The following is a 25,393-nucleotide window of genomic DNA, read 5'->3' as shown; positions in this document are numbered from 1 at the left end:
GCTCCGTTTTCGTGTCGGATTAGCGTGGACGGCGGACCTAACCGTAGAAACAGTCCTCGTTTTCAAATTTCTCCGGCGTGATGAGGACGGGGTTAAGTCCCACGACATTTACTTCTTCCATTATTGCGAAATTAAAATTAAGTAGAGACCACGCTTTTCTCCTCACGTAGTCTTTCACTCCTAACCCTCCACATCCTCCTCCCCCTCCACCCCCTGTCCACCCCCCTCCACCATTTCAGCCCCACAGGCAGGAAAGATTTGCACACAGATAGATGATGGATGACATCTGCGAAGACGAATAAAAAATAAGCAGTATGTGAAGTAAGCAATTTTTCTTAACTGTTTAATGACAAATTGTCAGATAGTACATGGTGTCGACGTTTGAATCGATTACATTTTAAACGCAATGTGTGATGCGAAATATCAGCACACCTAACAGTAAATGACCAATACTGTAGCCAGATAAAAAGTTTTGACTGAGGCAATGTTCGTGGTCAAATTCTCTTCTTAGGTATTTAGGCTGTTTATGATAACTATAAACAGCAAAGGCGAAAAACTGACTGAGGCAAGGGCCCGGGTTAATGTTTAACTGTTACTAGCTACGTCCCTGAAAACTGCTCAAAGGCTCATGCATTAAGAGGGAGTTTTATACATAGTTATATCAAGAAAAAACTATTTCTAAGCAACGGCAAGGCATTTTTTAAACGCGTCAGCTCGTACAGTTTACAAACGCAAATGTCTACAGTCACAGTGTTCTTTACATTTTGGCGCATAAAACTCGTTTTAAACACGCATTTTCCTGTTGAACAATCATAAGCTGTGCATGAATTTTCAGGTTTTCCCTCTCAAGAAAAGCTGCCTTTATTTGTGTTTGCAGTTCTCGGGCTTTTCTCGCGTCCCTTGACTTTTTTGCCGAAGCATTATTTTTCTTTCTTCGCTCCCAATAAGTTTCTCTTTCTTTTGGTCCGTTACGTGTGTGATCGTCTTCTAAAGCGTCTTCTTTTCTCTTCTTTCCAGCAGGTTCGTCGCTTAACTTGTCTTGTTTTTCAGGTCTCTGAGCGATTGTTTTTTCTAACTTGTATTCCTTGTTGTCTTTGTTGGATACCGCTTGAGCTGCGCTCTCAAAGGTGGTAATTTCCTTCGAGTAGTCCCTCGAAACGGGGGAGTTGCCCTCTGTGCTTTTTGTGTGCACCAAGAAAGGCAATATCATTTTCGTGTCTTCATGATGCCCACCATAATTCCCGCCTTCACATGCCAGTGCCCACGATTTCCCCTCACGCGTTCGATGCTGACTGCCCACTTGGAATAACTTCGTCTTTGCTGATAGTGACGAAAGCAACTCACTGCATATCTGGCGGACTCTGTTAGCCTCGCTACTTTCTGGAATGTCTTGAATTAAAACTCTTTTATCTACGAAAGGAGCATTAGCATTTGCAGGGTGAAATATTCCTTGAAAGCTGTACAGAAATCTGGAAGATGTAGCAGCATCGGGTAGGAATGTTGCACTGCTTATCTTGCCGTCTTGTCTTCCTTTCTCCATGTCTATCGCTTTAAATTCAAGTCTAATGTGAAGATTACAGTGTTATTGATTTCTTTTTATCCTCTCTTGTTCAGGAAGCCACCAAAGCTGAACAGGTGTTACAGGTGCACGTGAGTTTTCGTTTCGTTATATAACACACGGAATAATGCGTAGATGGTGTTTTTCTAGGCGAGTTTTGTGTCGTTATATGCTGTAAGTTCCTGTCAATGTTATTATTACAAGGAATTAGGGGGGTAGTTTGCTATAACAAAAAATAATACTTAACAACGTTAGCTTTTACCAAGCTAAAAGTGTAGAACATCAAGTTGATAAATCTACGCAGCTTTCTCCCTAGCTCACCTCACCTTACCATACAACATTCGCTGGGCCTCATATTTTTTGTAATTGTCATGTAGAACGCCGTAGCGATTTTCACCGTCACTTCACAACACCCGTCTACTCCCCCCAGGAAACAATGCAAGACGCAGTTTATTTAACCTTATATAACAAGCATTTTGAAAATTGCTTTCACATGGCGTCGGGAAAACGTGAGGTCGACCATTTTGAAAAAAAAAAAAGAGGAAAATATTTCTCGTTTTAGTTAACTCACAGCTGTGCAACTGGTTTCACAAGATTCACCGAGAACAACATTGAGAAATTCAATATTCAAAACAAAAAAAGATGATTTTGTTGACTCCACGTGGATTTAAAACACCTCAGAGCATTGTAGAGTAACTATGATTTTTGGAGAGAACTAATTGGCAGTATTCTCAGAAAATCTTTTACTTTAAGAGTCACAGGGCATGGAAAAGCTGAAATCGCTGCAGCGGGCAAAGCAACTGCAAAGGATGTTTAAGAAAGCCACAAAGGCAACGGGGACGACAACGCCACTAACCAAAAGGTTTAATGAGTAATACACTGGTTGTGCTCGCATGGTATAATTCTTGGTTCATTTCTTTGCAACATGAACTGACCCAGTTGTGCGTTATCTAGAGAACGTGAGCTTATACGCGTAAATTTCTAATTTTTCTTTTCGACTTTAAACGCCGTGTACCATATTCAGTTTCAGACAATCAAACTAAACGACCTCACTGTATCGCGAGATTCGTACGCGAAATCTAAATTCATTTTAATTATTAATGCACGTTTTCCCTGGCGTCGCTTGCAATCGTGGTTACTCAAATTGCCTAATCATTGCAAACGTCTGCGATAGCTTGCAACTGATGTTATGTAACAAACCCTTTGGAAACACGTGAGTTCAGTATTTTAGAGCGAAGGGAACATCCGTCAGGAACATGCTCTTATCTCAAATCTAGTTTCCTTACACCTTGCGCAAACGCACCCAAGTGGTTCACAAAGGAACTGAAAAGTGTATATCTAAATTTGATTATTTTAACAGACAAAAAGTTCCACCGAAAGCTGTTGATTTGCAAATTAAATTTGCAAATCTTCTAGACTTCTCTGGAGATAGACTGTCGGGAATTAATGATATGCCATTCCTTCGTTGAATATCCAGTGTGTTTTCGTAAAATACCTTCTGTCCTTCTTTTAATTTCTCTAGTTTCGCCTAGTTCGCTTCGTTATCGTAAAACGACCATGGTGATATATTCGTCACAACGTAATATTAACACTGTTTAACCTTTTAATATACCCAATCGTACTTTTAAAAGGAGAAACCAAACATGAATTGTTTTATAATCAACAAATGTTTATCAAAACCTCTTACATGAATGTAAAGTGAGTGAGCTCTTCTTTAATTTAAGGCTGAACAAGGGATGAAACGATCACACACACAAAAAAAAAACAGATTGTTTTATAAAATGACGTCTATTGCAGATACCATTAGCAGAATTTACCGACTGCATACAGGAACTAGTTGTAGACATTTTAAAAGTTCAGAGCAGTTTACTTTAGCCTTTCCTCAGTTTATCTTTGAGTTTCTTCATAATTTTGAACTTGATTTTGAGCCCCAGTTTTTATACTCTTGCCTGCATTTTCCCGTACCTCCCCACCCTCACGTTAGCCGAATCGCCCTCAGCGGAAAAACAAGCTCGTAATGTTGTTTGTGAGTTCATGCACGTAGTTTAACGTTATATAACAAGCTTTAATTTGTGATTCTCACGCTTTTGGAAAACGTGAGACAGACGTTTTAGGAAATTTAAAAAGAAAGAGAGGAGAGCAAAAGCAACAGCATTTCTCTTTTTAATTTGTCCAAGCAGGGACATATCTTGGCAGGTAATCAAAATTGAAATGATAAAGTGAATTTAGTTTACCAAAACTGCAAATATGCTACTGAAAAATGAATTACTGTATAAAGCATTTTTAATTTGACTGCAATCTTATTCAATAGTTCGCCATTCACTGAATATCAAGCCATGATTTCGGTTTAAAATACTCTCATTTTGACTTGTTTGTTCTGCAGAAAATACTGCTGTTATTTTCCTTTATTTCCTCGAGCGGTCTGTGTTATAATTTTTATTTTGACATGGATATGAAGAGGTGAAATGGGAAGTAGAATTTACACAGTGTTTTTTTTTTTTTTTTTTTTTCGTTAACTGTTAAAATTGGATTTGGGTCATTGGGACTGGAAAATATAAACCAAAAATAAGAACTGCACTGGACTTGGGTATGAAATAAGCTGGCGATGGGATATGGGCAAAAACTGGGCTGAGAAATGGGATTTACAGTGTATACCCTCTCTTCAAGCCCCTCTGGTGAGTTGCCTGTTTACAAAGGGCAAAGGCGAGACGAGCGTCTAATAGATAGCTATAGGTTGACATCTAGTCATTTCCCAGTGCCGATGCATTATGCTTTGTGATTGGCTAATCGCTGTTTGAGAATTAAAAAATATACCATGAAAAGGTTTTGTGAGAAGTGCAGTCCCGGTGGCTCTAGTATTTCATACACAAAATACACAGAAAAGAATGAAAATAAGTAGGAGTGCCGCACCTCGTGTTACGGACACCTGACCGGTTGATACGGACACCCGCCTGGTTAATGTAATTTGTGATAATCGGTATTGACATAAAGTAATATTATGCCGACACGGGACAGAGAACTGGGTGCGAGCGTAGTACGCGAAGGCTCATGGATAGTATGTTTGTATAAAGAGACGCTTGAGAAACTTGTGACATTCTACGGTCAGCCTTGCCACTAGCACTTTCCCATAAGGTTTATTTTTATGGTGTAATTAGCGTTATATGATTTGTTTTTTCATTCTGTTGTTTATAGATCAACCTTAAAACCCCAAAGGTGGCGCCACTGCATTTGGTCGGGGGTACACGGTCCCTATTTTTCCTAACAAGAGGTTTTTTGCGGTTTACGTGTCCGGCTTAGGCGCATGTAGGGCGTTACTTGATATATCCCTTATCCACTTTAATGCAAGCTTATTGTCGCAATTAAAACATATCTCGGGCCTGGCTGACCAACGCGCCCATGCCTCAACCTTTGACTGTGTTCGGTTGTGTAGTGAGGGCAAAATTGTACACCTGTCTGATTTCCGAGTGAACCTGTGCACAGGATCAGATCACGTGATCACGAGACCAGTATTAACCAATCGGCAGCCTTTGACGAAATTACTGGTAAAGGTAATTAATAAAATCCCTGTTTGAGACCACCTATTGGACATGTTCCTTGAGGTCAAACAATGTTGATATGTCGATGGAAATAAGTTTTCCTTTTGTCTGCAATGGAAAAGTCTTTAATTGTCTTCTCTTCAAGATACTCCATCAAAGCCTCGTAAGGTTATAAGAGCACTTTGAATCTCTCAAACGACGATTTAAACGAGTAGAACAGGTTGGTTTTCCTGTTAGTTTTTTACCATTACGATGTTATAGTTTTGTTTGATGGCGGCAAAAACTCATTTTAAACAGAGCACACACCTTGTGTAATAGCAAACTCTTAGTAAAAAGTACACATTGAATAATGAGGTGACAAATGATAATGCTTAGGTTATTTCTGTTATTTACTCAAATTTGACAAGAAAGAGAATGCAGAAATGAAAAATAAATATATTTTACCGTAAAAAGACAGACCGGGGGCTTTATAATTGATTTTCATTGTACTTGTCCCAAAGTTTCCTTTTTGCCGTTCGTTGTAATCAAACTCTTGATTTTTCGCAGTGGGTTTTATTGACTTAGCTGCACACCAACCTGTGTCCGGAACAGTTAAGAGAAAATTAATATGGCTTTCATCAGACGAGCTATTTCAAGGGGCTATAAGGCTTGCATTTAATCAACGACGTTTGGTAGAGAAAAGCGTGAAATTTCAAGATTTTGAGTCGGATAACAGCGTTTTCTCGCGTTCTGCTAATCGGTGGGTTCGAGACGAAACTCAAAGGACAATCAATTGAAGACACGAAAATGAATCACACTGTAGAAAGCTGGAGTAACACAAGTGAAAAAAATTCTTCATCGCCGCGTCTCTATCGCACAGACTACGTTTTCTTATGGAGCGTCGCTTACTACACGTTGCTTTCATGTGGTGGAGTTCTCAACATCATGGTGGTCTTTGTTATGGTTCGAAGTGGCAAGATACGGCAGAATATTTCAAGCTTTCTGATTTTCCATTTGTCTCTCACGCATCTACTGCTTCACTTGAGCGTTCCAATTTTTTGGAACATTCAATTCTCCAAGGGCAACTCTTCATCATGCAAGGCTCTCGTGCTCATCGACTACGCATGCGCCGCGGCCATTTTTAATAGTTTGGTCGCGATCGCCTGGGATCGACAAAGAAACGTCTTACGACCTTTCGATAGCTTGGCGCCGAGACATTTGAAGACGTATTTTAAACTGGTTGCTGCCATTTGGATTTACGCCTTCATAACGTCTGTTCCTTTTATTTATAGCGTTAGGACACACATTGAAGTAATTTGCTCTAAAGGGAACAACGGCACGGAAACTTGTAAAGAATATAGCTTCTGTGATTTGCCTTCAAAATGGAAAACTCAGCTATCCAAAACAATCTACTTTTTGCTGGCGTTTGTTATTCCATTAATGTACATGTTCCTCACCTACACAAAGGTTGCCGTTAGTTTGTGGAAAAGAAGCAAAAATGGAACAATTCACGGAGCAGTTGCCAAGTGTAAAGTGAAATCAACTCGTTTAATGGTCGTTGCAGTTCTTGGATTTGTCCTTTGCTGGGGGCCGACGTTTTGGGTGGATTTACTGAACGTCTATGGAGTTAGAAGTGAAAACAACTTCGCTCTTCGTATCTGGTGTTACCTAGCGCAGATATCAAGCTCGTGCCTAAACCCTACTATTTACGCATTTTTGAGCCTTGAATTTAGGAAACTTGTTTTCAAATTCTGTTGCTGCTGTTGTACGAGGCGTGTTTTTAGCCGTCGTTGCCGCCATAGTCACACAAATCAGGTGCAACCGGTAATGTGAATTTACCAAGCGACGAGCAAACGGCATCAAGCCCCGTCCACACTACGCCGGAGAAATTTGAAAACGAGGTTTCACTCTGAAAACGCATCAAATGTTTTCCGTTCACACTACGCCGGACGAATTTAAAAACGCATCAATAACCGGTCATTTTGGATTTGTGTTTCAGGAAAACTCGGTCAGGAAAATCACATGATTATCGTGACGCAATCGTTTTCGACAAGATCCGTTTTCAAAATGTTATCCGTCCACACGAAAACGATTCCGGCTCCGGTTTGAAGAGCGTTTTCGAAAAGCTCCGTTTTCGTGACGGATTAGTGTGGACGGTAGGTCTAACCGTAGAAATAAAGCTGCCTTTTCAAACTTCTCTGGCGTAGTGTGGACGCTGCCTCTGAGTCTGCAGAAAAGTACGTTTACACGAATTTCTCTAAGCAGCCACTTAATAAACAGATGCCTTGAGTTGATCTGTTTTGTTCTTCGGTCATTGCAATTGTCGTCATTGTACTAGGGGTCGGCTAGCAGCTCTCGCAAGGTCTCACATGATTGAATGGCTTTCAGATACCCTTTAAGAGGACAATAGAACAAAAAAAAAATGCCCCTAGCTCCAAAACAACAGCAGCTTCTAATCACAAGTCAATCTAACGTTACACGCTTAGACTATTGATTTTGGATTGACTCGCCTCTTCAACTGTTCTTCACCCTGTCTTTAGCCTACTGCTGTATGACGAAGCAAGTGTCATATCCTTACTACTACAAAGAAGGAGGTTTTGAAAAATATATAACAGCGCGCATGCAAAATAGTATCTGTACAAAAGTCATATGATACACAAAGTATAAAGCAACTTCAATCAAGGTCATTCCTCACATTTGCATTGCGCATCCTTACTGCGCATAGTTTATGGCGTCATTAGCGCGCGCTTGTGCACGCGCATATTGAACCTGGAAAACATGACGGATTTGTCTTGTTCTACAAAGTTTGAACAAAAATCTATTGTCACTTTTATTTCAGAGGAATTACCTTAAGACTCGAACAATCTTTATTGAAAACTTTACATAAAAATTACACAAGAGTTTGAAACGGCTAGAAACTATTAACTTGTTTCAATGAAATATAAACCTTTTTTCCTAAAATGTTATTCAGTTGGTAAAACAACAGAAACAGCAAATTATTGAATAACTTTAAATTATTGATATGCGCAAAACTAACGATATTATTAGCATAACCTCTTATCGACTATCGGGGGGGGGGGATTAAAGATTAACAGACGGTACTTGTACAGGATTAATCTTACAAAATAGCTTCGTGGAGTTTCTGAAATATAATTTTTTTTCTTGTGATAGATGGGTCAGTAGCGTTATGCTTAAACAGTTAGACAGCTTTGTTTTGGTTTCTATTGACTTTGATACTGAGTTGGCATGGCTTAGATAGAGCTTCGTCTCTCGCTGACTATCAGCCGATAGATAGCTTTACGTAAAAAAAGTAAAACTATTTTACCCAAATTAAATTATCCACACCAGGCAATGTTATTTCTTATACAAGATAAAATATTCTTTTCATACACTAAACCGAATCTTCAAATGCATCATTGCAGTATATTCCTATGTTTCTAATATACCATTTTTAACTGAAGCTTCAATGGTACATTCACAGGCCTTGTATATCTCTATACAAGCATATTAATAAAATTGATTAAACAATATCACCATGCATATTACTGATTAAACTGAGAAATTTGGTAAATCAATCAACTGACTAATTAAGTACAATCCTTATAAAATTTTCTTGTCAATCACCTTGTGAAAAGTATAACAAAGTAGATCATTGAATGCTGTGATGCTTTATATGTTTGAAAGTGAAAATATTATTCAAGCGGTTTAAGCTGAATATTAAATATTGCGTATACTAGCTCAAAATCATACTCTAGAATATATAAAAACATTTTGGAATAATGGGTACTTGTCACAAATTTAATTTGAACTCGCGAATATTTTCATCCATCTTCACTGCTTACAAAAACAGTGCAAATCTCATTTTTCCTCCTACGTTTCAATATAAAATTGACAAAATAATCACCTTTTTCTGCATTGGGATTATGGACATAATAATATTTTGTCCCTCTGAGGTTGAATTTCTTTTCTTCGTCATCAGCTTAACCTAATGCTTTAACTGACAAAATAATCAGGCTTATGTTGGAGAAGACATCGTTTCACTCAAATATCTGTATACGATGGTTATTGTATTCAGACACAACAATTCGGCCATTACTTAAAACTGCCGCTGACCATGGAAATTTCAATTCTCCTAAATTGCTGCACTTTGTTCCAAACTTGCCAACAAACTTTCCAGTTAGTTCAAATAGTTGTATTCTATTATTACCTGTATCACAGACCATCAGATGTCCTGACTTGTTCACTGACAAACAATGGGGCTGATTAAACTCCCCGTCTCCTCCACCCTGGTTTCCAAACTGGTACTGAAAGTTTCCATTCCGGTCGTAAACTTTCACGCAGTGTTCATTCAAGTCTGACACTATGAGATATCTATCACACTGAACGCAGTGCAAAGGATAAGTAAAAGAACCCTGCCCACCTATCTTCATTAGAAACTTGCCGTCTGGAGAAAAGATCTTAATCTGTTTGTTACGTGCATCAGCAACAATGATATTTCCATCACTGTCTACAGATAAACCACAAGGATCAGAGAGCTGACTATCAAAGCTTCCCTTCCCACCAAACGAACTTACGTACTCACCCTCCCCACTGAAAATCTGAACCCTAGAATTACTATTGTCAACCACGAAAATGTTTCCATTTCTATGAAATGCTATTCCCGTTGGATGATTAAATTCCCCGGTTTTGTTCCCTTGCCGACCAAAGGATCTCAAGTAATTTCCATCACTGCTGAAGATTTTAACTCTGTTGTTCGCATATTCAGTTACAGCTATCTCGTCCCTGGCATTCGCTGCCACCCCCCAGGGACGGTTAATCATTCCAACAGAGGAACCATAAGTTCCAAAAGATAATACAGGTCTGACCTGAAATGGCTGTACTTTAACAGTAAAAGGACTCCCGAGAACATGCCCTCCGTTTACTTTTACTGTCACTTGGTATCTGCCCGTTTCTTTTGGAGAATAACTGATCTTGCAGCTTCCATCCTTATTGTCATTTAGTATATTCTCAGCTCCGACTATTGCATTTCTAGCTCTCTGATTGGCTCAAAAACTCCGACTATGAGCCATTAGTCGGAGTTTTACCTTATATGGAAAACAGTGCGCCAAGTTTAAAAATTTTCCGCTCTGTAAAATTGTTGAAATAAAAATCGGCGGCAAAAACCCGATTAAGAATATACTAAAACAATTATTCCATTCGACCTTGTTGGATATGAAGTGATCATAACCAACTCGCGCTACGCGCTCGTTGGTTATTTATCACTTCATATCCAACGCGGTTTCATGGAATAATTGTTAATTATTCGTACTTCCGTCACGCATTCTCGTCCTTGTTCGTCTCTGATCTCTACCTTTACATGGTCATGTTTGTTGAAACACTTTCTACCTTGAGCATTTCTTGTCGTCAGAACAAATTGTGCTTCACCTCCAACAGTTCCTTCTTGGAGTCCTTTGCCTTCAGCGATGCACTGACTTGCTTTTGTTTGGTGTGGAATTTCCAAAGAACCAATTTCTTCGGTGTTGACTGTGTTTAAAAACTTTTGATTTTCCACAAAAGTTAAACGCACTAGAAGACCTTCAGGGTCACCATCAATTGGTCCGGTTTGATCAACTCCTTCGAAGATTATCTCCAATGATTTCTTGAGTTGTACAAATTCAGCCGTACTTCTCATCAGAAGTTTTTCAGCCTTTTCCAGCGATGATTCTATGACCGCTATTTGTTCCTCGATTTTGGTCTTACGCTTTGTTAGACTTCCAAGCGATTTCATTGTTTGATTTTCGACGGCTGTGAAAATATTTTGCTTCTTCGCTTCAATGACGGCAATCAAATTGTCAACAATTTTTTGAACATCTCTCTTCACGTCTTCGCCTTGTTGTATGAGCTTAGCGTAGTCTTCATCAAGCTGACGAATGATGTTCATCTTTGCTTTTAAATTGTTCCTTTGTGTTTCAACCATAGATTTCATCTGAATCTTCTGTGTTTCTGCTTCTTCTTGCATTAAGTTCATTGTATGGGTTTTGTGGCCTAATGTGACACAAGTTTGGCAAACTGCCGTTTCACAGTCCTTGCAAAAGAATTTCAGTTCTTCTTCCGCATGTCCCTGTTTAGGACAAAACACAGGCCGCTTCAACACATCTTCATAGTCCTTGTCTTGAAAGTCTTTAAGCGCCAGAACACGGTGATCTTTATTGCGTCGCATGATGTCGTGGGCAGTTACGCACGCTTGACAATAAAATATGCAACATTGGAAACAGTAAGAAGTCTCGGAGCTTTTCTTCTCACAATTTCCACATTTTACTTGGCTGTCTTTACACTCTTTAATAGCCAGCACATCAATCAAGCCATTCAGGTAAAAACTGGTTGGAAGATCTTTCAGATCGCCACTTTCAGGTACTCTGCTAACGGCTTGACACTTTGGGCATCTGATTGTGTTGCGGCCATGGCTTGTCTTATGCCATTGTTTCAAGCAGTGCAGACAAAAACTGTGTAAGCATGGCAGATGTTTTGGATCAGTAAATATGTCGGAACACACCGAGCAAGACACTTCTTCACGGAGATTTTGAAGCAACGTTTTGATATCCATGTTGTCTTCAGAGACAAGCGAGCTAGTAAAGCAAGGTTTTCGTGGAATGCAACTCGAAAGAATGAAGTCTTGTGACTTTCTTTTTTTAGCTCTTCTAAGAATCTGCTGTTTATTATGATAAATGTTTTTCATTGCACGAACCAATCATGATCGTTGTTTTTGACGGGTGTTCTTCGGTTTCTGATTCCAAGGAATGCGACCAAGCCACACCCAGTTTCGTGGTCTTGTGCATTTAACAACTGAGTCAATTCATTTTAGGACGACATGGTTAAAAGAGTTCTGAAAGTTGATTTCATAAACGCAGCATGAATAATATTACTTAGACTACGAGGAGTAGTCCCTCTTTCGTTTAGTCCGCGGAGCGTTGTGACCGACTCGATAAGGCCAGGACTTTGCGTGGCCATTTCCTCGAGGTTTTCTTTCGCGTCACGCACGAAGGACTAAGCGAAAGAGGGACTACTCGTAGTCGATGAAATACTACGGTTGATCGTATAGTTGACATGTCCAAATGGAAGAAAATGAACTGGGCTGCGACTCTAAGAGGACTGCACTATATACATGTAGCCAGCAAACATGGCAAAGGTAAACCCAAGCACCCCTGGGAGGACTGGAACACGTAATTAAGGGAGACATCCTAAGGGTATATTATATTGTCAGTGTCCTTGAATCGGCTGTACTACCTGATTGCTTTGAGTAAACGTGTAACTTTGCATATTTTGATTGCTTGGGTGGGTTTGCTATTGTATATTTTATTATATCTCTCAGTTAGTACGCGCGCCGTTATTGGTCAATTTAGCGGGCCGTATTCTACTTATAACCTGCTTAAATTTAAAGCTGTTTTTGTTGCCAAAATGTTTCGTGATTTATCGCCAAGTGTTGTTAACCTTTTTAGCAAGTAAAAGTTTAAAGCTTTCTTTGACTTCTGAAATTGTGTATTAAAACCTGTTAATGACTTAAGAGTCACTTAACAACGATTTCCAATTGACTCGTTTTGCTTTCGAGCTGTTCAGAAATTTGAAGCCGTGGATAGCATGGATAGAAAATTGTTCCCGAACCCATCAGACACACAGTAGATATATAATAAATATCTTTCTATCCTTCGTTTTCTGGATTCGTACTGTAAGTTACGGATCCTCGTTTTCCCCTTCGAATTATGGCCAGCGCGCTTAGCGCTTGGGCCATAAATCGGTGACTGATATTTTGCCTCATTAATTTTCAATTTTTTAGAAGGTGACGTTTTCCTTATCGTCCTGTGGTATTCAAGCAGATCAAGTGATGGCAAGCAGTATTTAAAGATTATGAGATGATTCTATTCGGCTGACTCGCAACTCTTGTTTATTGCTAAAATCAACATTTTTATAGGAACATGAACCGAAGTTTTACAGACAGATATAACATATTAACAGAGTCCACTTTCGCTTTTCGTGTGGTCCCCTCTCTATTAACTACGATTTGTTGACACGTTGCATATGGCTTGTTTTTGTTTATAATATTTGATATAACGCGCGCTCTGATTGGCTTATTCTAGCGCATTAGATTAGCCTCCCGTTATAATCCATCAAATCTTTTCCCCGGCACGCGATTAGTCTTAACACGTCACGTGACTGAATATTCCCAGCAAAAACTGAGGAAAATCTGAGAGATATTCCCCAATTTTCAAAACCGCGCGTGTTGCGAAAAATATTAGGATAATAAACACAATAGCCTCTATTTGAGCTCATTTGGAGCGAAAATATGCTCAGATATTTGTCACTGGACATTATCGGTTCCTCAAAACTCGTTTCTCGGAGCATATAATGTCCGCGCCGCGGACAAATGTCGGAGCATATTTTTGTACCGTTACATCGTCGTCACGCGTTAGTTGTAACACAACGTTCAGTTGAGCCTAACTTGTCAGCGGCTAGTCGCTTCAAAGTGTATGATAAAATGTGGTGAAATCCGAAAAGTGTTCAATTCTACTCCACGTGCAGTTTTTCAGTCAATAGTTCTTCGTTTTAGTTTCTATTTACCTGGTTTTAATACGCAAACAAATTGCTTTTGAGGCTATCATAAGTTTTGAACCGAGTTTTATTCAAAAAATTTTACAAATTCCTGCAAAATGGCTGAAAACGATGCGACGAATGGACACACGGAAGCTGCGACAGACTTGGAAAAGAAGATTATCAAGCAAATTGAAGTAAGTAAAACAATTACACGACGTTCGGGGACTTTTATATCTTGTTTACTCCATCAGAAATAAGATTTGCAGGCTATTCTGTTATTGTCCGAGTCGGTATTTAAGCTTAACTCTTGTGCATGGAAAGTCCTAAATGTAGTCATGTGCGCAAGCTTTCATTTTGATTTGATTCTTCTCACAAAGCTTTTTTGCATGCATCAACGGATTCCATAACTTTACAGTATATCCTGACACTTAACTACAGTATTCCTACGGTTTCTATCATGTTTTTCCTCTCACACGAACTGCAATTATGTATAGAATAGGACCAAATATAATACAAAGTGCATTGACCACGGTGACCGGAGTGGGGTGTCATTTGTACACTGTAAAGGTGCTGTTGTTAGCGAGGTGACGTTCAAGTCCTTGCTCTTACAAATGGGTAACGCTCGAAACATCTTCATCACAAACTTACGACAAATACAACATGAGTTGGCCTTTATCAACCTTGAGTTGAAAACATTAAATGCTGAGTGTTTCATTTGTCTGCTGACGCAACCCTACTGTTTATTAGAACTGTCTAATAATTTTACCTTACACCGTTATTCTGGAATCACTCAATGCGTGTGTCTGTATCTGAAATGCAACAGCTTGCAGACCTCGCCACTTTTCTGGGAGACTGCTGTTGAAGTGTTCTTTCCCACCAGTGAGATAGAGGAAATATTGCATTGCAAGTCCATCTCTGGGTTATGGTTTTCCTAAAATTAAAAAACGAAAAATGAAAATCCTTTTTATTGTCATAGCCTCAGACTAATTGCCAAACTTAAGAAACTTCTGTGTGGTTGTGGTTTATTTTTCTTTTATGTGACTAATTTCCTTTTTTGACACAACATACACGTAAACTTTTCACATGTTCACATTCACAACTCACACCTTTAACCTAGACACTGTACTTCTACCCTGAATGTTATAGATAAATTTGGTTTCGATTCTCATTAGAAAAATTAATTTAAAATATATATCGACCTCATTCTCTGCTGATCCTACTATTTCTTAGTCAGTTTTGTTGGAATCTTCTCATTGCAGTATTATTTTGGTGACAAGAATCTTCCTAGGGACAGATTTCTAAGACAGAAAGCAGATGAAGATGATGGATGTATCCTGAACTGTTGAATCCTAATAATGCCTCTCTCTCTTATCTTCCTTTTTGTATTGTTCTACATCACTCGGGGTGATTTTTAGGCCTTGCATGGAGGATTTGTAAAATCACAATGCACAGGTCACTTGATGCAAAGGAATGTATTATTCGTTAATCACCATTTTCATAAATCCATATTTTGGCATAGATTGTTAGAAATGATGAGGAAATGCGCTGTTCAGACTCCAAATGCATTATACAGACCTAGAGAACTTCAAGATGCTCATTCTTGGTCTTTCAAGCTCATTCAGTTGTGTTCCAGAGAAATGTATGTCTGGACTGATTTTATGAAAAATATAAGCGTTACAGAAAATCTCTCCCTAGTCAAACATTTTGCACCAAGTGTGTGGCTCATATGGGTTGACAAAAGAGTGCGTTTTCATTGACACTGTTTTCATTAATCCAGTCATATTTTCATTAGCTTTATACATGTAAGTGTCCCTTCCTAATAAGAACCCCTCGTTGAACATGACTTTGTTAACAAGCACCTCCATCCCAACTAGTGCCCCAGTACCAGTATGCACCCCTATGTATGTGATTGAAGCCTACCTAATTCTTTTTTTGAGTATTAGCGTGTTGGATGTAAAAGTCAGAAAAGAAATTATCTAGCATCCTGTCTCCAATAACCATCCCCTTTGAGTTCTTAAAAGAAGTAATACTCCTCTCACACTTGATGTAAATCAAGTCTTTGCAGTTTAATAGACTGATTTCAATATAGTTGACAGTTACTTGACAAGTGATAAATTACATTGTTCATTACGCAGCTCGTTTCGTCCCAGCCAAGGGACTCATCAGAGACCTTTCTGCTTGGCAAACTTGTTGGGCATCGTACCCAAAGTCCCATTAGCTAAGAAAATGATGACAGCAATCTCACCTTATATCGCATAAGGATTCCCGACCGCACAAATTCGCGAGTGAAAATTGATAGTAAAGTTGACAGTTACTTGTAATAATACATTGTTCGTGGCTAGTCTTACACAGCTCGTTTTGTCCCGGCCGAGGGACTCATCCCTTTCTGCTTGGCAAACTCGTTGGGCATCGGGCCCAAAGTCCCATTCGCTAACAATATTAAAATTACTACTTTGCTCCAAGGCCTAGGGGGAAAAAACGAAAGAATTCCTTTCAAGGTTGAGGGATAAATAATTTAGTTCTTCGAATTTGTTTCATTTCCCTAAGCCTCAGAGCAAAGCTAGAATTTTAAGATATCAAAATTGGCTTTGATTACATGTATCACAGCAGTACTCTTAATCACATCATGCTGCAGTTTGAAAAAGGGAAGCAAGTAAACTCCAGTGACAGTGCAGAGCACCAGCCCCAAATACCATGAGACTAAGCATATTGACATTTAAAATAGACACTTTCGTGTTCCCAATTTTCGGGATGTCTTGAAAAATATAGGTTTGATATTAAATTTCTTGACTTCATATAATGGCCACTAGGGGTCACCTTAGAGTGCCTGGGAACTTTTAACAGACTCAAGGTGAGAGATTTTTGATTTACTTATACATTTAAAATTTGCAAATGTACATGTAGATAAGAAGTGTTAAATGGTCTAAATTTCATTACTCAACCCCACTAGCCTTTGGCTATTAACACTTGGTGTCTGAAGCTACAAAAGGTAATTAATTATTTATTTTTCTCAACATTATATTTTCTGTGAAAATACTTAATGGTTAATAAAAACCTCTTTTTCAGGCCTTATCAGAAGATGCAGATGTCATTGCTAAAGCTTTAAGAAAGTCAGATTCTGGACTAGTTGAGGTAAAATTTTGTTTGTAGCAGTTATTTCTCTTGTAATTTACAGTACATTGTGTATAATTGTGCAAAAACAATGCAAGCAAATTTTGATAAAATTCCTGGCTTTTTGGGGCTTTTTAAAGAAGTTTTACAGGAAATGATATTTCAACAAAAATTTCCCCCTTTCTGGTGATGCCTATTGTGCCAGTCCATGTGAATTTTTGAACAATAATTTGCTGTGCTCAATAATCCGCTGCAAATTTTTAAGCAATGATTTGCTGTTCCCAAAAATTCACTGCGATTTTTCAAATGATAATTCGCTGTTCCCAAAAATTTCATGCAATTTTGTGAACAATCTTCTGTGAATCTCTATTCAGTATATATACCGACACTGTCCTTTAAAGGTAACACCTTTAGAATATTATCTACTATCATGAGTTGCCCTAAACTGAGGCCACTGAGGCCACACTATGCCGGAGATATATAATTATTCATTACGTTATACACACAGGGCAAATTAAACTCTTAAGCCAACTGATACATTGGAGGGTAGGTTCCTTAAAGGTAGCAGAAGAGGAGAACAGTAATCTCCTCTGCAGCAAGAATGTCACCATGGCAACCCAGACACAGCCCACTGCCAGGCACCTGTCAACATAGCTTTGTGAAGAAACAGTGTATAGAAGATATATGTTTACTTAGTATCTAAAGGGGAGGGAGGGAGGGAAATCCAAACAAGCAAGTGAACAAAGCACTGCAAGCAAAGCACGTGGCATTGCCGCTGGAACTCTTCCTGGTACCCCCCACATAACAGATTGACCACTGTCCTGTGATGGCTTCATTTAAACAAGAAAAATTCTGAGTTGCAAAAGGGTGGGTGGGGGAAGGGGGTGTTTGAACCCATGATCTTTCAGATACTACATGTGGGCATCCGCCCTGATTAGCAAGCTATGGTGCGATTCTTGGTGAGCCAGGCCATTTACTAGCTCCATACTCTGTGATGTATTTCCTCTATATTGCTAGGATTAGCGATGTGGAAAGGGTAAATTTTGAGCTTATTGAAAAATATAATATATATTCCAGGTCAGTGAAGACAACAAAAAAGTTAGAAGAATGACAACGAAGCCTCTGCCAAAAGACTCTATGGAAGCAAGACAAGAGGCTAAAAGCAGAACTATTTATTGTGTATGTTTGTTACGTGTAAATGTACTGCACCTTTCTTTAACATGCGAACTCTGCTTAATGAACAGTTTCATGTTTCGCTGTCATCAGTCATCTAGGGGTTGTGAATGTTAAAATGTGAGACTTTTTTCTTTTGCAAGCCCAAGACATTTTGACTACTTCAAGTGCAATTGCGAGACTGCCAAGTGTTTTAAATGCGAGCTCAAGATGTTCAGACATCATTTATACAAGAAAAACAAAGAAATAAAATAATACTTCAGTAAGACCTTCCTAGCCTTCCAAAAAGTGAGACTGTGAGACAGCTTTGTCAAAAAATCAAGACGGCAAGATGCACATATCTGCTAAAACAACAAGACTACAAGACCGGTGAAATTCAACACAAATTTCACCAAATCCATGGTTTTTTAAGGAACGTTTGCCATTTAACCCTTCATCTCAAAAGCCCTCGCAGGAAACAGTAGTTTACAGTACTTCAACAAGTTAAATTAAGAGTTCATGTCTGTAGGTTTTGTTTGCTACATGTAAATGTAGATTTTGATCCGTTTCATTGTTTGTCATCATAATAATAATTGATGGCAGCCAAACAAAGCAACTGTTAGTCAGGTTTGAACTTCAGAACACTTATTTATTGAAAGGTGCAGTAATATTTATAAAATAAGTTATTTGTCAAATTACATTGTAACTAAACTGTTAAGACCTAAGAATGAAAATGTTAATGAGCTTACTTTGAATCTTATAACTACAGTGTGAAACTTGTATGGAAAAAAAGGATGGTTGTGATACAGCTGTAGCTAGCTATAGCCTGAAAACATTACCCAGATAGTGCATTTATCCAGATATACCAGTCAACACTGTTTTTGTTGTTGTTGTTGTTTTCTCTGTCAGTTGAATTTGGTAGTAGTACTGTTAATACAATGACACAAAAGTGAAAACACAAAATTAATGTATTTTGTTCTGCCATGTTGTTAATTATTGGACGAAATTGAAGCAGTACTAGGGCAGCTGACTGGTGAAAGCGGCAGCTGAGACCTGGTTTAAAAATCCAAGACTGAGACACTCGCTAAGACTTTGAGACAGAAAGTAACACTGGAAATCAAGACTTGGTGACTCATCACAAAGGATTGCAAGAATTTGAAATTAGATCAGGTTTCAGAGACTTCAGAAAGAATTCTTCAAGTACTATTCACCACCAGTAATTGATTCCATTGTGACTAAAGAGATGAGGACGTTTTTTGGTTTACAGTCAAATCAATGTTAATGTCACCTGTACATTTTGTACATTGTTAGTGTTTTACTTAGTTTTAGCTTCTCTTCATTCCTCTTCTTCATGCTATGTGGCGTGTAAGGCTTTACTTTGAACACTGTAGGTTAACTGACATTTTTTTATTTGAATACAGAAAGGATTTCCAAAAGATACAAGCCTTGATCAACTGGAGGAATTCTTTGCTGATAAAGGAAAGGTACAGACTGTACATATACATGTACACTGTAGTGTCACAATTTAATCAGTCATGTTTCACTCGGCATGTACAGGTATACAAAGTGTCAAGTGGATATTGCAATAACTGAACTTTCTTTATCATAAGGGAGGCAGGGCGCCTTATGGCTAGGACTTTGGAGTGCTGGACTCCCAGGATCAAGTGCTCTTGGTTTGAGCCTTGGGGTCATTGTGTAGGGATCTGGAGGAAGAAACGTTACTCTCAAGGGGCCTCTCTTCACCCACATGACTTGTATAAATGGGTACCAGCAAATTTAAAAGGGGTGGGGGGTGAAGGGGGGGTAATCCAGCAGTGGTCTATACATGGATACATGTACATGTATAGCATTCCATCCAAAGGATAGTAGAAATAATGCTAATTAACAGATAGAATCCATGTTGCTTTGTGTCTGTACTGTAACGGAGATGATGTCAAAATGTTGTTACTCAACAAGTTTGAAAAGCTTTTCTTAAATGTATTCATCAGTGACACAAGTGTTGGCCTTGTTACTTGAAGTGTTATTTGTTGTACCTTTCACACTTACAGGTGACTACCATCATCATGAGAAAAGACGTGGAACGTATATTCAAAGGATCTGTATTTGTGGAATTTGCATCAGTGGATGAAGCAAAAGCCGTTGTGGACCGGGAGTCTCTAAAGTACAATGAAGAAGATCTTATTAAAATGACAAAGTAAGTTATCGACAACACCGAACAATTCTTTACTACATGTATCATCTGAGGCCCTGTCCACACTATGTTTTTCACACTGAAAAAGCCTCAAAATTAATGTTTTCTGTCCACACTTCTTTGAAGAGATTCGAAAATGCAGCAATCACTGGTCATTTTGGATTTGTGTTTGAAGAAGACTCAGGCAGGGAAATCTCAAGATTATCAACTTTAACATTATCACAAAGCTTCATTTTCAGAATGTTTTCCATCCAAGCTAAAACATAAAACCAGCGTCTTAAAGTTCCACCAGTTTGAAGAGTGTTTTTGAAAAGCTCTGTTTTCATGATGGATTAGTGTGGAAATACAGCTACTTTTTCAAAGTTCTCTGGTTTAGTGTGGACGTGACCTACATCTAAGTGTGCTTAACAAGTACTCTGTAGTGCATATACTGCCAAAAGAAAGCACTGACAGTTCTTAATATAGGTACTGTAACTTACATCTTTCTACATTGTAAGATCATGCGAAAGTCCCTCAGTCTTTTTTGTATGGAACTTGCTGCACTCAGTCTGTACTGTCAAGACCACAGGTCGATATTCTTCTGGCATGGCCCTGAAATATACATGTACATGTATGAATTGACTTTCTGCATCACTGATGTCACAGCAGTTGGCCATGTCATCTAAAAATTCTGCATCCATTGTTGTTTGCATTGGAAATTTGTATGTGATTCTGGCAGTGTACACGATGGTAGTTATTCTCAAATTTCCTCGTGACTTGATTATTCTGCTGCAGGGATGAATATTTCAAGAACAAGGGAAAAGAAAAAGCACAGCATAAAGAAGAGGCAAATAAAGAGAAGAAAAAGTAAGCATGAATTTAACAGTGCTTTTTTGAATAACAAGGTGATGTGCCAGGCATTTGAGACCTTAATAATGTAAATACTTTGTATTTTATCATTTTAGAGAGAAAGAATCAAAAGAAGGAAAAGACAAGGAAGCAGAAAAAGAGGTGCAGGACATACTCCCAAGTGTGAATAACAACACCTTTGTATACGCTATCCAGAAACTAAGATGTTAGATCCACTTTGTACAGTACCACATGAAAGTACTGCTCAATAGCTTTCATTTGAATGGTCACACACTGGGGTTTCATCTACAGACTTAAAAGTTAAAACCACCTTGTACAGCATTATAAACAGTACTACATGAAAATACTGCTCAATAGCTTTCGTTTGAATGGTCACACAATAGGGTTTCATCCGCAGGCTTAAAAGTTCTAAAAAACCCACCTTGTACATGATAATAAACAGTGCCACATGAAAGTACTGCTCATTTGCTTTCATTTGAATGGTCATACATTAGGGTTTCATCCACAGACTTAAAAGTTAAGTACAATGTTGTACAATGTAAATGCACTTTCTCCTCTACATGGGAGGAAAAAATGTTTGCTATTGTTATGAAGACTCCTTTACAATTAATGTGCAATTTTCCATACACTGTATTTTGCAGGAACCTTTCAAGTACGATCATGGATGCGTTCTTCATTTCAAAAATGTAGGAGAACAGACATCTCGCGAAGACATCAGGGTAACGTTTTGTTTTCTTTAAATCAGTTATACATGTAAGCATTAGTGATGGCTGATATCAAGAGAGCAGGACAGGAAAAAACATTGAAGGCCACTTGGCCAGTGGGCCAGTAAATTTCAGTTTTCACTTGCCCCCACTTACATATTACTTGCCGACATGGCGGCAATCAGAGGACAAATGCGAACAGAGTATGCTTGGATTCAACTCAGTGGTTAACTAATCTTGCAGGTTTTGAAATAGCTTCTGCCTGGAAATTATCATTTATCAAGCTGACATTTTCATTCAGACTCACTAGACTACTGAGGCTAATTTCACGTGCCCATCGTGCTACTGAACTCCTATTTTCACTTACCCAAGAGCAAAATTTACTTGCCCCGGGCAATCGGACCTGGGTTTTTTCCTGCCCTGGAGAGGAAGAGGGGTACGAGAGTTACTGCAATTCCTCATATGGGCCTTACTCCTACGGCAATCCTTCTCAAGTTAATTTTACTACTAACCCCCGACTTAGGAATTGAAAATGCCAAGAATTTCAAAAAGTAGCTTACTTTTTAAAAGGAATGTGATGGTTTTGGCTTGGCTTTGTGGATTTTGGAGAAAAACATTAATCCTCGTCGATTCCTCCTCAAGACAATCCAGTTTTTGTTTTTACAAGCGTGCATGAAACTGATTGTGGTTTTTGTTTAAGATGGACGTAAAGTAGTTGTGTTTGCTTGTTTTCTAGTTACATGTATTGCCTTGGCTGGCAATGTTATGATTTCATTTGTATCTACCAACAGAGTCTGTTTGGTGAGAAGGAAGAAGTCGCCTGGGTTGATTTCAATAGAGGAGATAATGAGGTTTGTACGAATTCTGATCGACTGCGAGGTTAAATAAATGCAAACGTCAATATTAAAAGGATACTAACGAAAAGTTCAACAGACGTTACAGGAGAACTTACTTCTCAATTCTCATTTAACAACTGTAAATGCCCGTTCGTATTTGTTTTGTGGATGGCCCCATCTTTTATCTACATTTTGGTAGTTTTTATTTAAGCGTTTTTAGTTATTTTCTAAGCATATTTTTTGTTTTTCCCATGTTTAAAACTGTTTTTTGAATATTGGTTTTGAAAACCACGGACATGGTGAAGACACCCAGTGTTTGGATATCTGATCGTAATTACCATAGATTTTTACGGGTATTTTCCTTGTTTTCTCCGTAGTCTTTCTTTTGATTGAGAAGATATATCAAACACTCGGCACAGCGTCTTATCGCATGTCCAAACAGCGTGGTATTTTAGTTCGCGTGGTATTTTCAACTCTCTCTTCGGTGTTAAGAAATGTGGTAAAATACTGTCTTTAGTGTTTGATATGTTTCGTTTAAATTAGTTGAATCGGCGATGTTTTGTGTTTAAAGGTTAACATCTCTGCTATGCTACAACAGTTAAACTGCTCGCTTTTACGTTCTGTGAGCTTTCATAGTTGTAAGTGGATAAAAAACCTTGAGCGCCGACCATTAAATAGAAAATGCGATTCAAAAACAACATTATAGAAGTCCTTAATTTATGGCAGACTTAATGGTTAGCGTGCTGAACTCGCTGGATCAAGCGTTTCTGGTTCGAACCCTGGCCAAGGTCATTACCATGTATTCTTGGGCAAGACACTTAACTTTCAAAATGCCTCTCTCCGCCCAGGTTTGTAAATGGGTACTGCCGAATTTAATGTTGGGGGTAACCCTGCGATGGACTAGCATCCCATCCAAGGAAGAGTATAAATACTCCTAATCGCCTCATGCTACGGAAACCGGGATAAGCTCCGGCTGCACGGGCTACTGGCCTGACGCAGACTTTACCTTTTTACCTATATGTTCGGTCTCTTTCCTTGTAGGGTTTCGTTCGCTTTTCCGCTGAAGGAGGAGCCCAGCGAGCTGTGGATGCTTTGAAGGAAGCTAACGACGGTAAAGTACTCATCAGAGAAGTCGAATCAACTCTCCGGGTCCTAGAGGGTACGTAACCACGATTTATTGACTCTAACTCACCCTCCCGTCCCTTAAAGGATCCTCCTATTTGGAGACAGATAAACCTGTTAGTGACAAATTGCTGTAATATTTTTTCTTTCAGTCATTCCTTCATTTGTTCGTTTATTTGCGTACATTTATTTATTTTAAAGGTGATGAGGAAAATGATTATTGGGTTAAATCCAAACAACAGCAAGACAAAGGAAGACAAAAGAAAGGTAACTCCAGATCCCTTGTTATAATGCTATGAAATTAAGGAACTCCTATACCGTGATTGGTCCATCAACATGACCTGTTTTAAAGCGAAGCTGTGAATCTTGCTCGCTTAAAAGAACGCAGAAAAAATGTCTCAAGTAGTGGTTTTAGTCAGCCATAAATGATATTTAAGAAATTTGAAACATGAACGGTGTTTCTATCGAGTTTTAGTATAAATCTACTAGCGTTCTATCACGAATGCCGTGCTCTGATTGGCTGCGCTACTCATATATCTGTGATAGATAGTGAGTAGCGTAGCAGTGTGCCCTTGTTAACAAAATGACGGCCGCTTCTTGGTATTTTCGAAGTGTCTGTCAAGAGGATTTAAATAAAGTTTTGGACGACTAGTCGATTTATACTAAAACAATTAGATTATTCGCTCTCGATTTCTATGCGTGATAGTTGACTCGGGCTGCGCCTTCGTCAACTCACGCGATAGAAATCTCGAACTCATAATCTAATTGTTTAATAGAAACACGATTTTTAACCAGTCAGCGCGCGTATTTTCTTCGGGCTATTTCCTAATTAAATGTGCAAAACCCACTTTTGTCTGCAGGAACCCACGGTTTTAAGATAATTGTTGTATTTCGTCAGTCATAACTAATGAAAACTCGGCGTTTTCCATTTTTGTTGTGCCTTCTAAATACACAAGTCTCTCACCAGATTAGGACAATATAGAAAAAGTAGATCTTAGCAAGGGCTATTGGAATCCACAAAGAAAACTGGGGGTAGACACGCATTTTTCTGAGACAATTAGCCTTGAATCTCGAACGACGTTAGCATTTTTCTGATAAAGAAGGAAAAGATTTTTCTTCACAGATTTCTTTTGACTTTGCCTTGACATACATGTACAAAACCATGCTGGGATGAAGCGTTGCTTGACGATCTTAATAACAGCTGTGAAGGACAATTTTTGTTAGATTCTTCACGATGCTGTTTACGCTTTCCGCAACGTATCGCCCTTCAAAACAGGGCGCACAGAAGTCTCTTGTAGTGAATCAATTTTAAGAGCGAAACTTTTTGTTTCGTTATGTTTTGCAGGGAAGTATTTCAAAGGTGAACAAGGGGGTAGATGGGGTCGCGGAGGAGGTCGAAAACGACGAAACTTCGACAGACCACAGACGAAAAAACAAAGCGAGGGAAACGAGGACGAAACGAAAGCAACACACACGCGATTTGATGATGAAGAACCCACTGCAAAGAAAGTGAAGGCGGAGGATGATTCGTGATGCGATACACCACGTGTACATAATAGCCTGCGATTTTAGTTACTCTAGCTTTAATTTTTACATTATATTAACTTGATTTTTCTTTTTTTTTTACAATACTTCTCCTATTTCAAATCCTATTCTGTTGAGTCTGTGTGTTTCGTCGTGGAAGATCACGGGAGAAGTAAATAATGTAGCTATTTATAAAATTTAAGTTTCAGTTTGGAACTGATTGCAAAGTTCAATAAAATGTAGAGTGAGAAAGAGAGACGTAAAAA

General features: G+C 38.7%; 4 protein-coding genes across 4 annotated transcripts; 2 read left to right on the top strand and 2 right to left on the bottom strand.

The window, feature by feature from the left end:
* Positions 1-218: 218 nt before the first annotated feature.
* Positions 219-2,243, bottom strand: LOC145470204 (uncharacterized). The gene has a single exon (XM_081454036.1). The coding sequence runs from the start codon at positions 1,538-1,540 to the stop codon at positions 758-760; it is 783 nt and encodes a 260-aa protein (XP_081310162.1). The 5' UTR covers positions 1,541-2,243; the 3' UTR covers positions 219-757.
* Positions 2,244-3,907: 1,664 nt separating this feature from the next.
* On the top strand, positions 3,908-7,810 carry LOC145469881 (pyroglutamylated RF-amide peptide receptor-like). Its single transcript, XM_081453689.1, has one exon. It carries the CDS (start codon positions 5,881-5,883, stop codon positions 6,904-6,906), a length of 1,026 nt encoding a protein of 341 aa, XP_081309815.1. The 5' UTR covers positions 3,908-5,880; the 3' UTR covers positions 6,907-7,810.
* A 99-nt stretch (positions 7,811-7,909) lies between these two features.
* Positions 7,910-12,353, bottom strand: LOC145469879 (E3 ubiquitin-protein ligase TRIM45-like). Its single transcript, XM_081453688.1, has 2 exons — positions 10,382-12,353; positions 7,910-10,079 (listed from the first exon to the last, which is right to left on the bottom strand). Exons 1-2 carry the CDS (start codon positions 11,786-11,788, stop codon positions 9,111-9,113), a joined length of 2,376 nt encoding a protein of 791 aa, XP_081309814.1. The 5' UTR covers positions 11,789-12,353; the 3' UTR covers positions 7,910-9,110.
* Positions 12,354-13,612: 1,259 nt separating this feature from the next.
* LOC145469498 (lupus La protein-like) lies at positions 13,613-25,393 on the top strand. The gene is made up of 14 exons (XM_081453239.1): positions 13,613-13,832; positions 14,898-14,967; positions 16,449-16,489; positions 16,705-16,770; positions 17,827-17,928; positions 19,323-19,385; positions 19,950-20,095; positions 20,867-20,938; positions 21,037-21,082; positions 21,583-21,660; positions 22,437-22,496; positions 23,523-23,640; positions 23,805-23,870; positions 24,949-25,393. Exons 1-14 carry the CDS (start codon positions 13,755-13,757, stop codon positions 25,134-25,136), a joined length of 1,194 nt encoding a protein of 397 aa, XP_081309365.1. The 5' UTR covers positions 13,613-13,754; the 3' UTR covers positions 25,137-25,393.

The sequence above is a fragment of the Orbicella franksi genome, chromosome 15, assembly GCF_964199315.1.
Source record: "Orbicella franksi chromosome 15, jaOrbFran1.1, whole genome shotgun sequence".
Lineage (NCBI taxonomy): Eukaryota > Metazoa > Cnidaria > Anthozoa > Scleractinia > Merulinidae > Orbicella > Orbicella franksi.
Note: the sequence above shows the minus strand (reverse complement) of the source record. Positions and strands in the feature narration are given on the sequence as shown.

Bases quoted from the DNA above. Each gene is read 5' to 3' on its own strand.
- LOC145469881 (XM_081453689.1), top strand. From the start codon at position 5,881: ATGAATCACACTGTAGAAAGCTGGAGTAACACAAGTGAAAAAAATTCT.
- LOC145469879 (XM_081453688.1), bottom strand. From the start codon at position 11,788: ATGAAAAACATTTATCATAATAAACAGCAGATTCTTAGAAGAGCTAAA. The intron at 10,080-10,381 runs GTACGAATAATT...GTCGGAGCTGAG, and splicing joins GACGAGAATGCGTGACGGAA to AATATACTAAATGACAATAA.
- LOC145469498 (XM_081453239.1), top strand. From the start codon at position 13,755: ATGGCTGAAAACGATGCGACGAATGGACACACGGAAGCTGCGACAGAC. The intron at 20,096-20,866 runs GTAAGTTATCGA...ATTCTGCTGCAG, and splicing joins GATCTTATTAAAATGACAAA to GGATGAATATTTCAAGAACA. The intron at 20,939-21,036 runs GTAAGCATGAAT...TTATCATTTTAG, and splicing joins GCAAATAAAGAGAAGAAAAA to AGAGAAAGAATCAAAAGAAG.
- LOC145470204 (XM_081454036.1), bottom strand. From the start codon at position 1,540: ATGGAGAAAGGAAGACAAGACGGCAAGATAAGCAGTGCAACATTCCTA.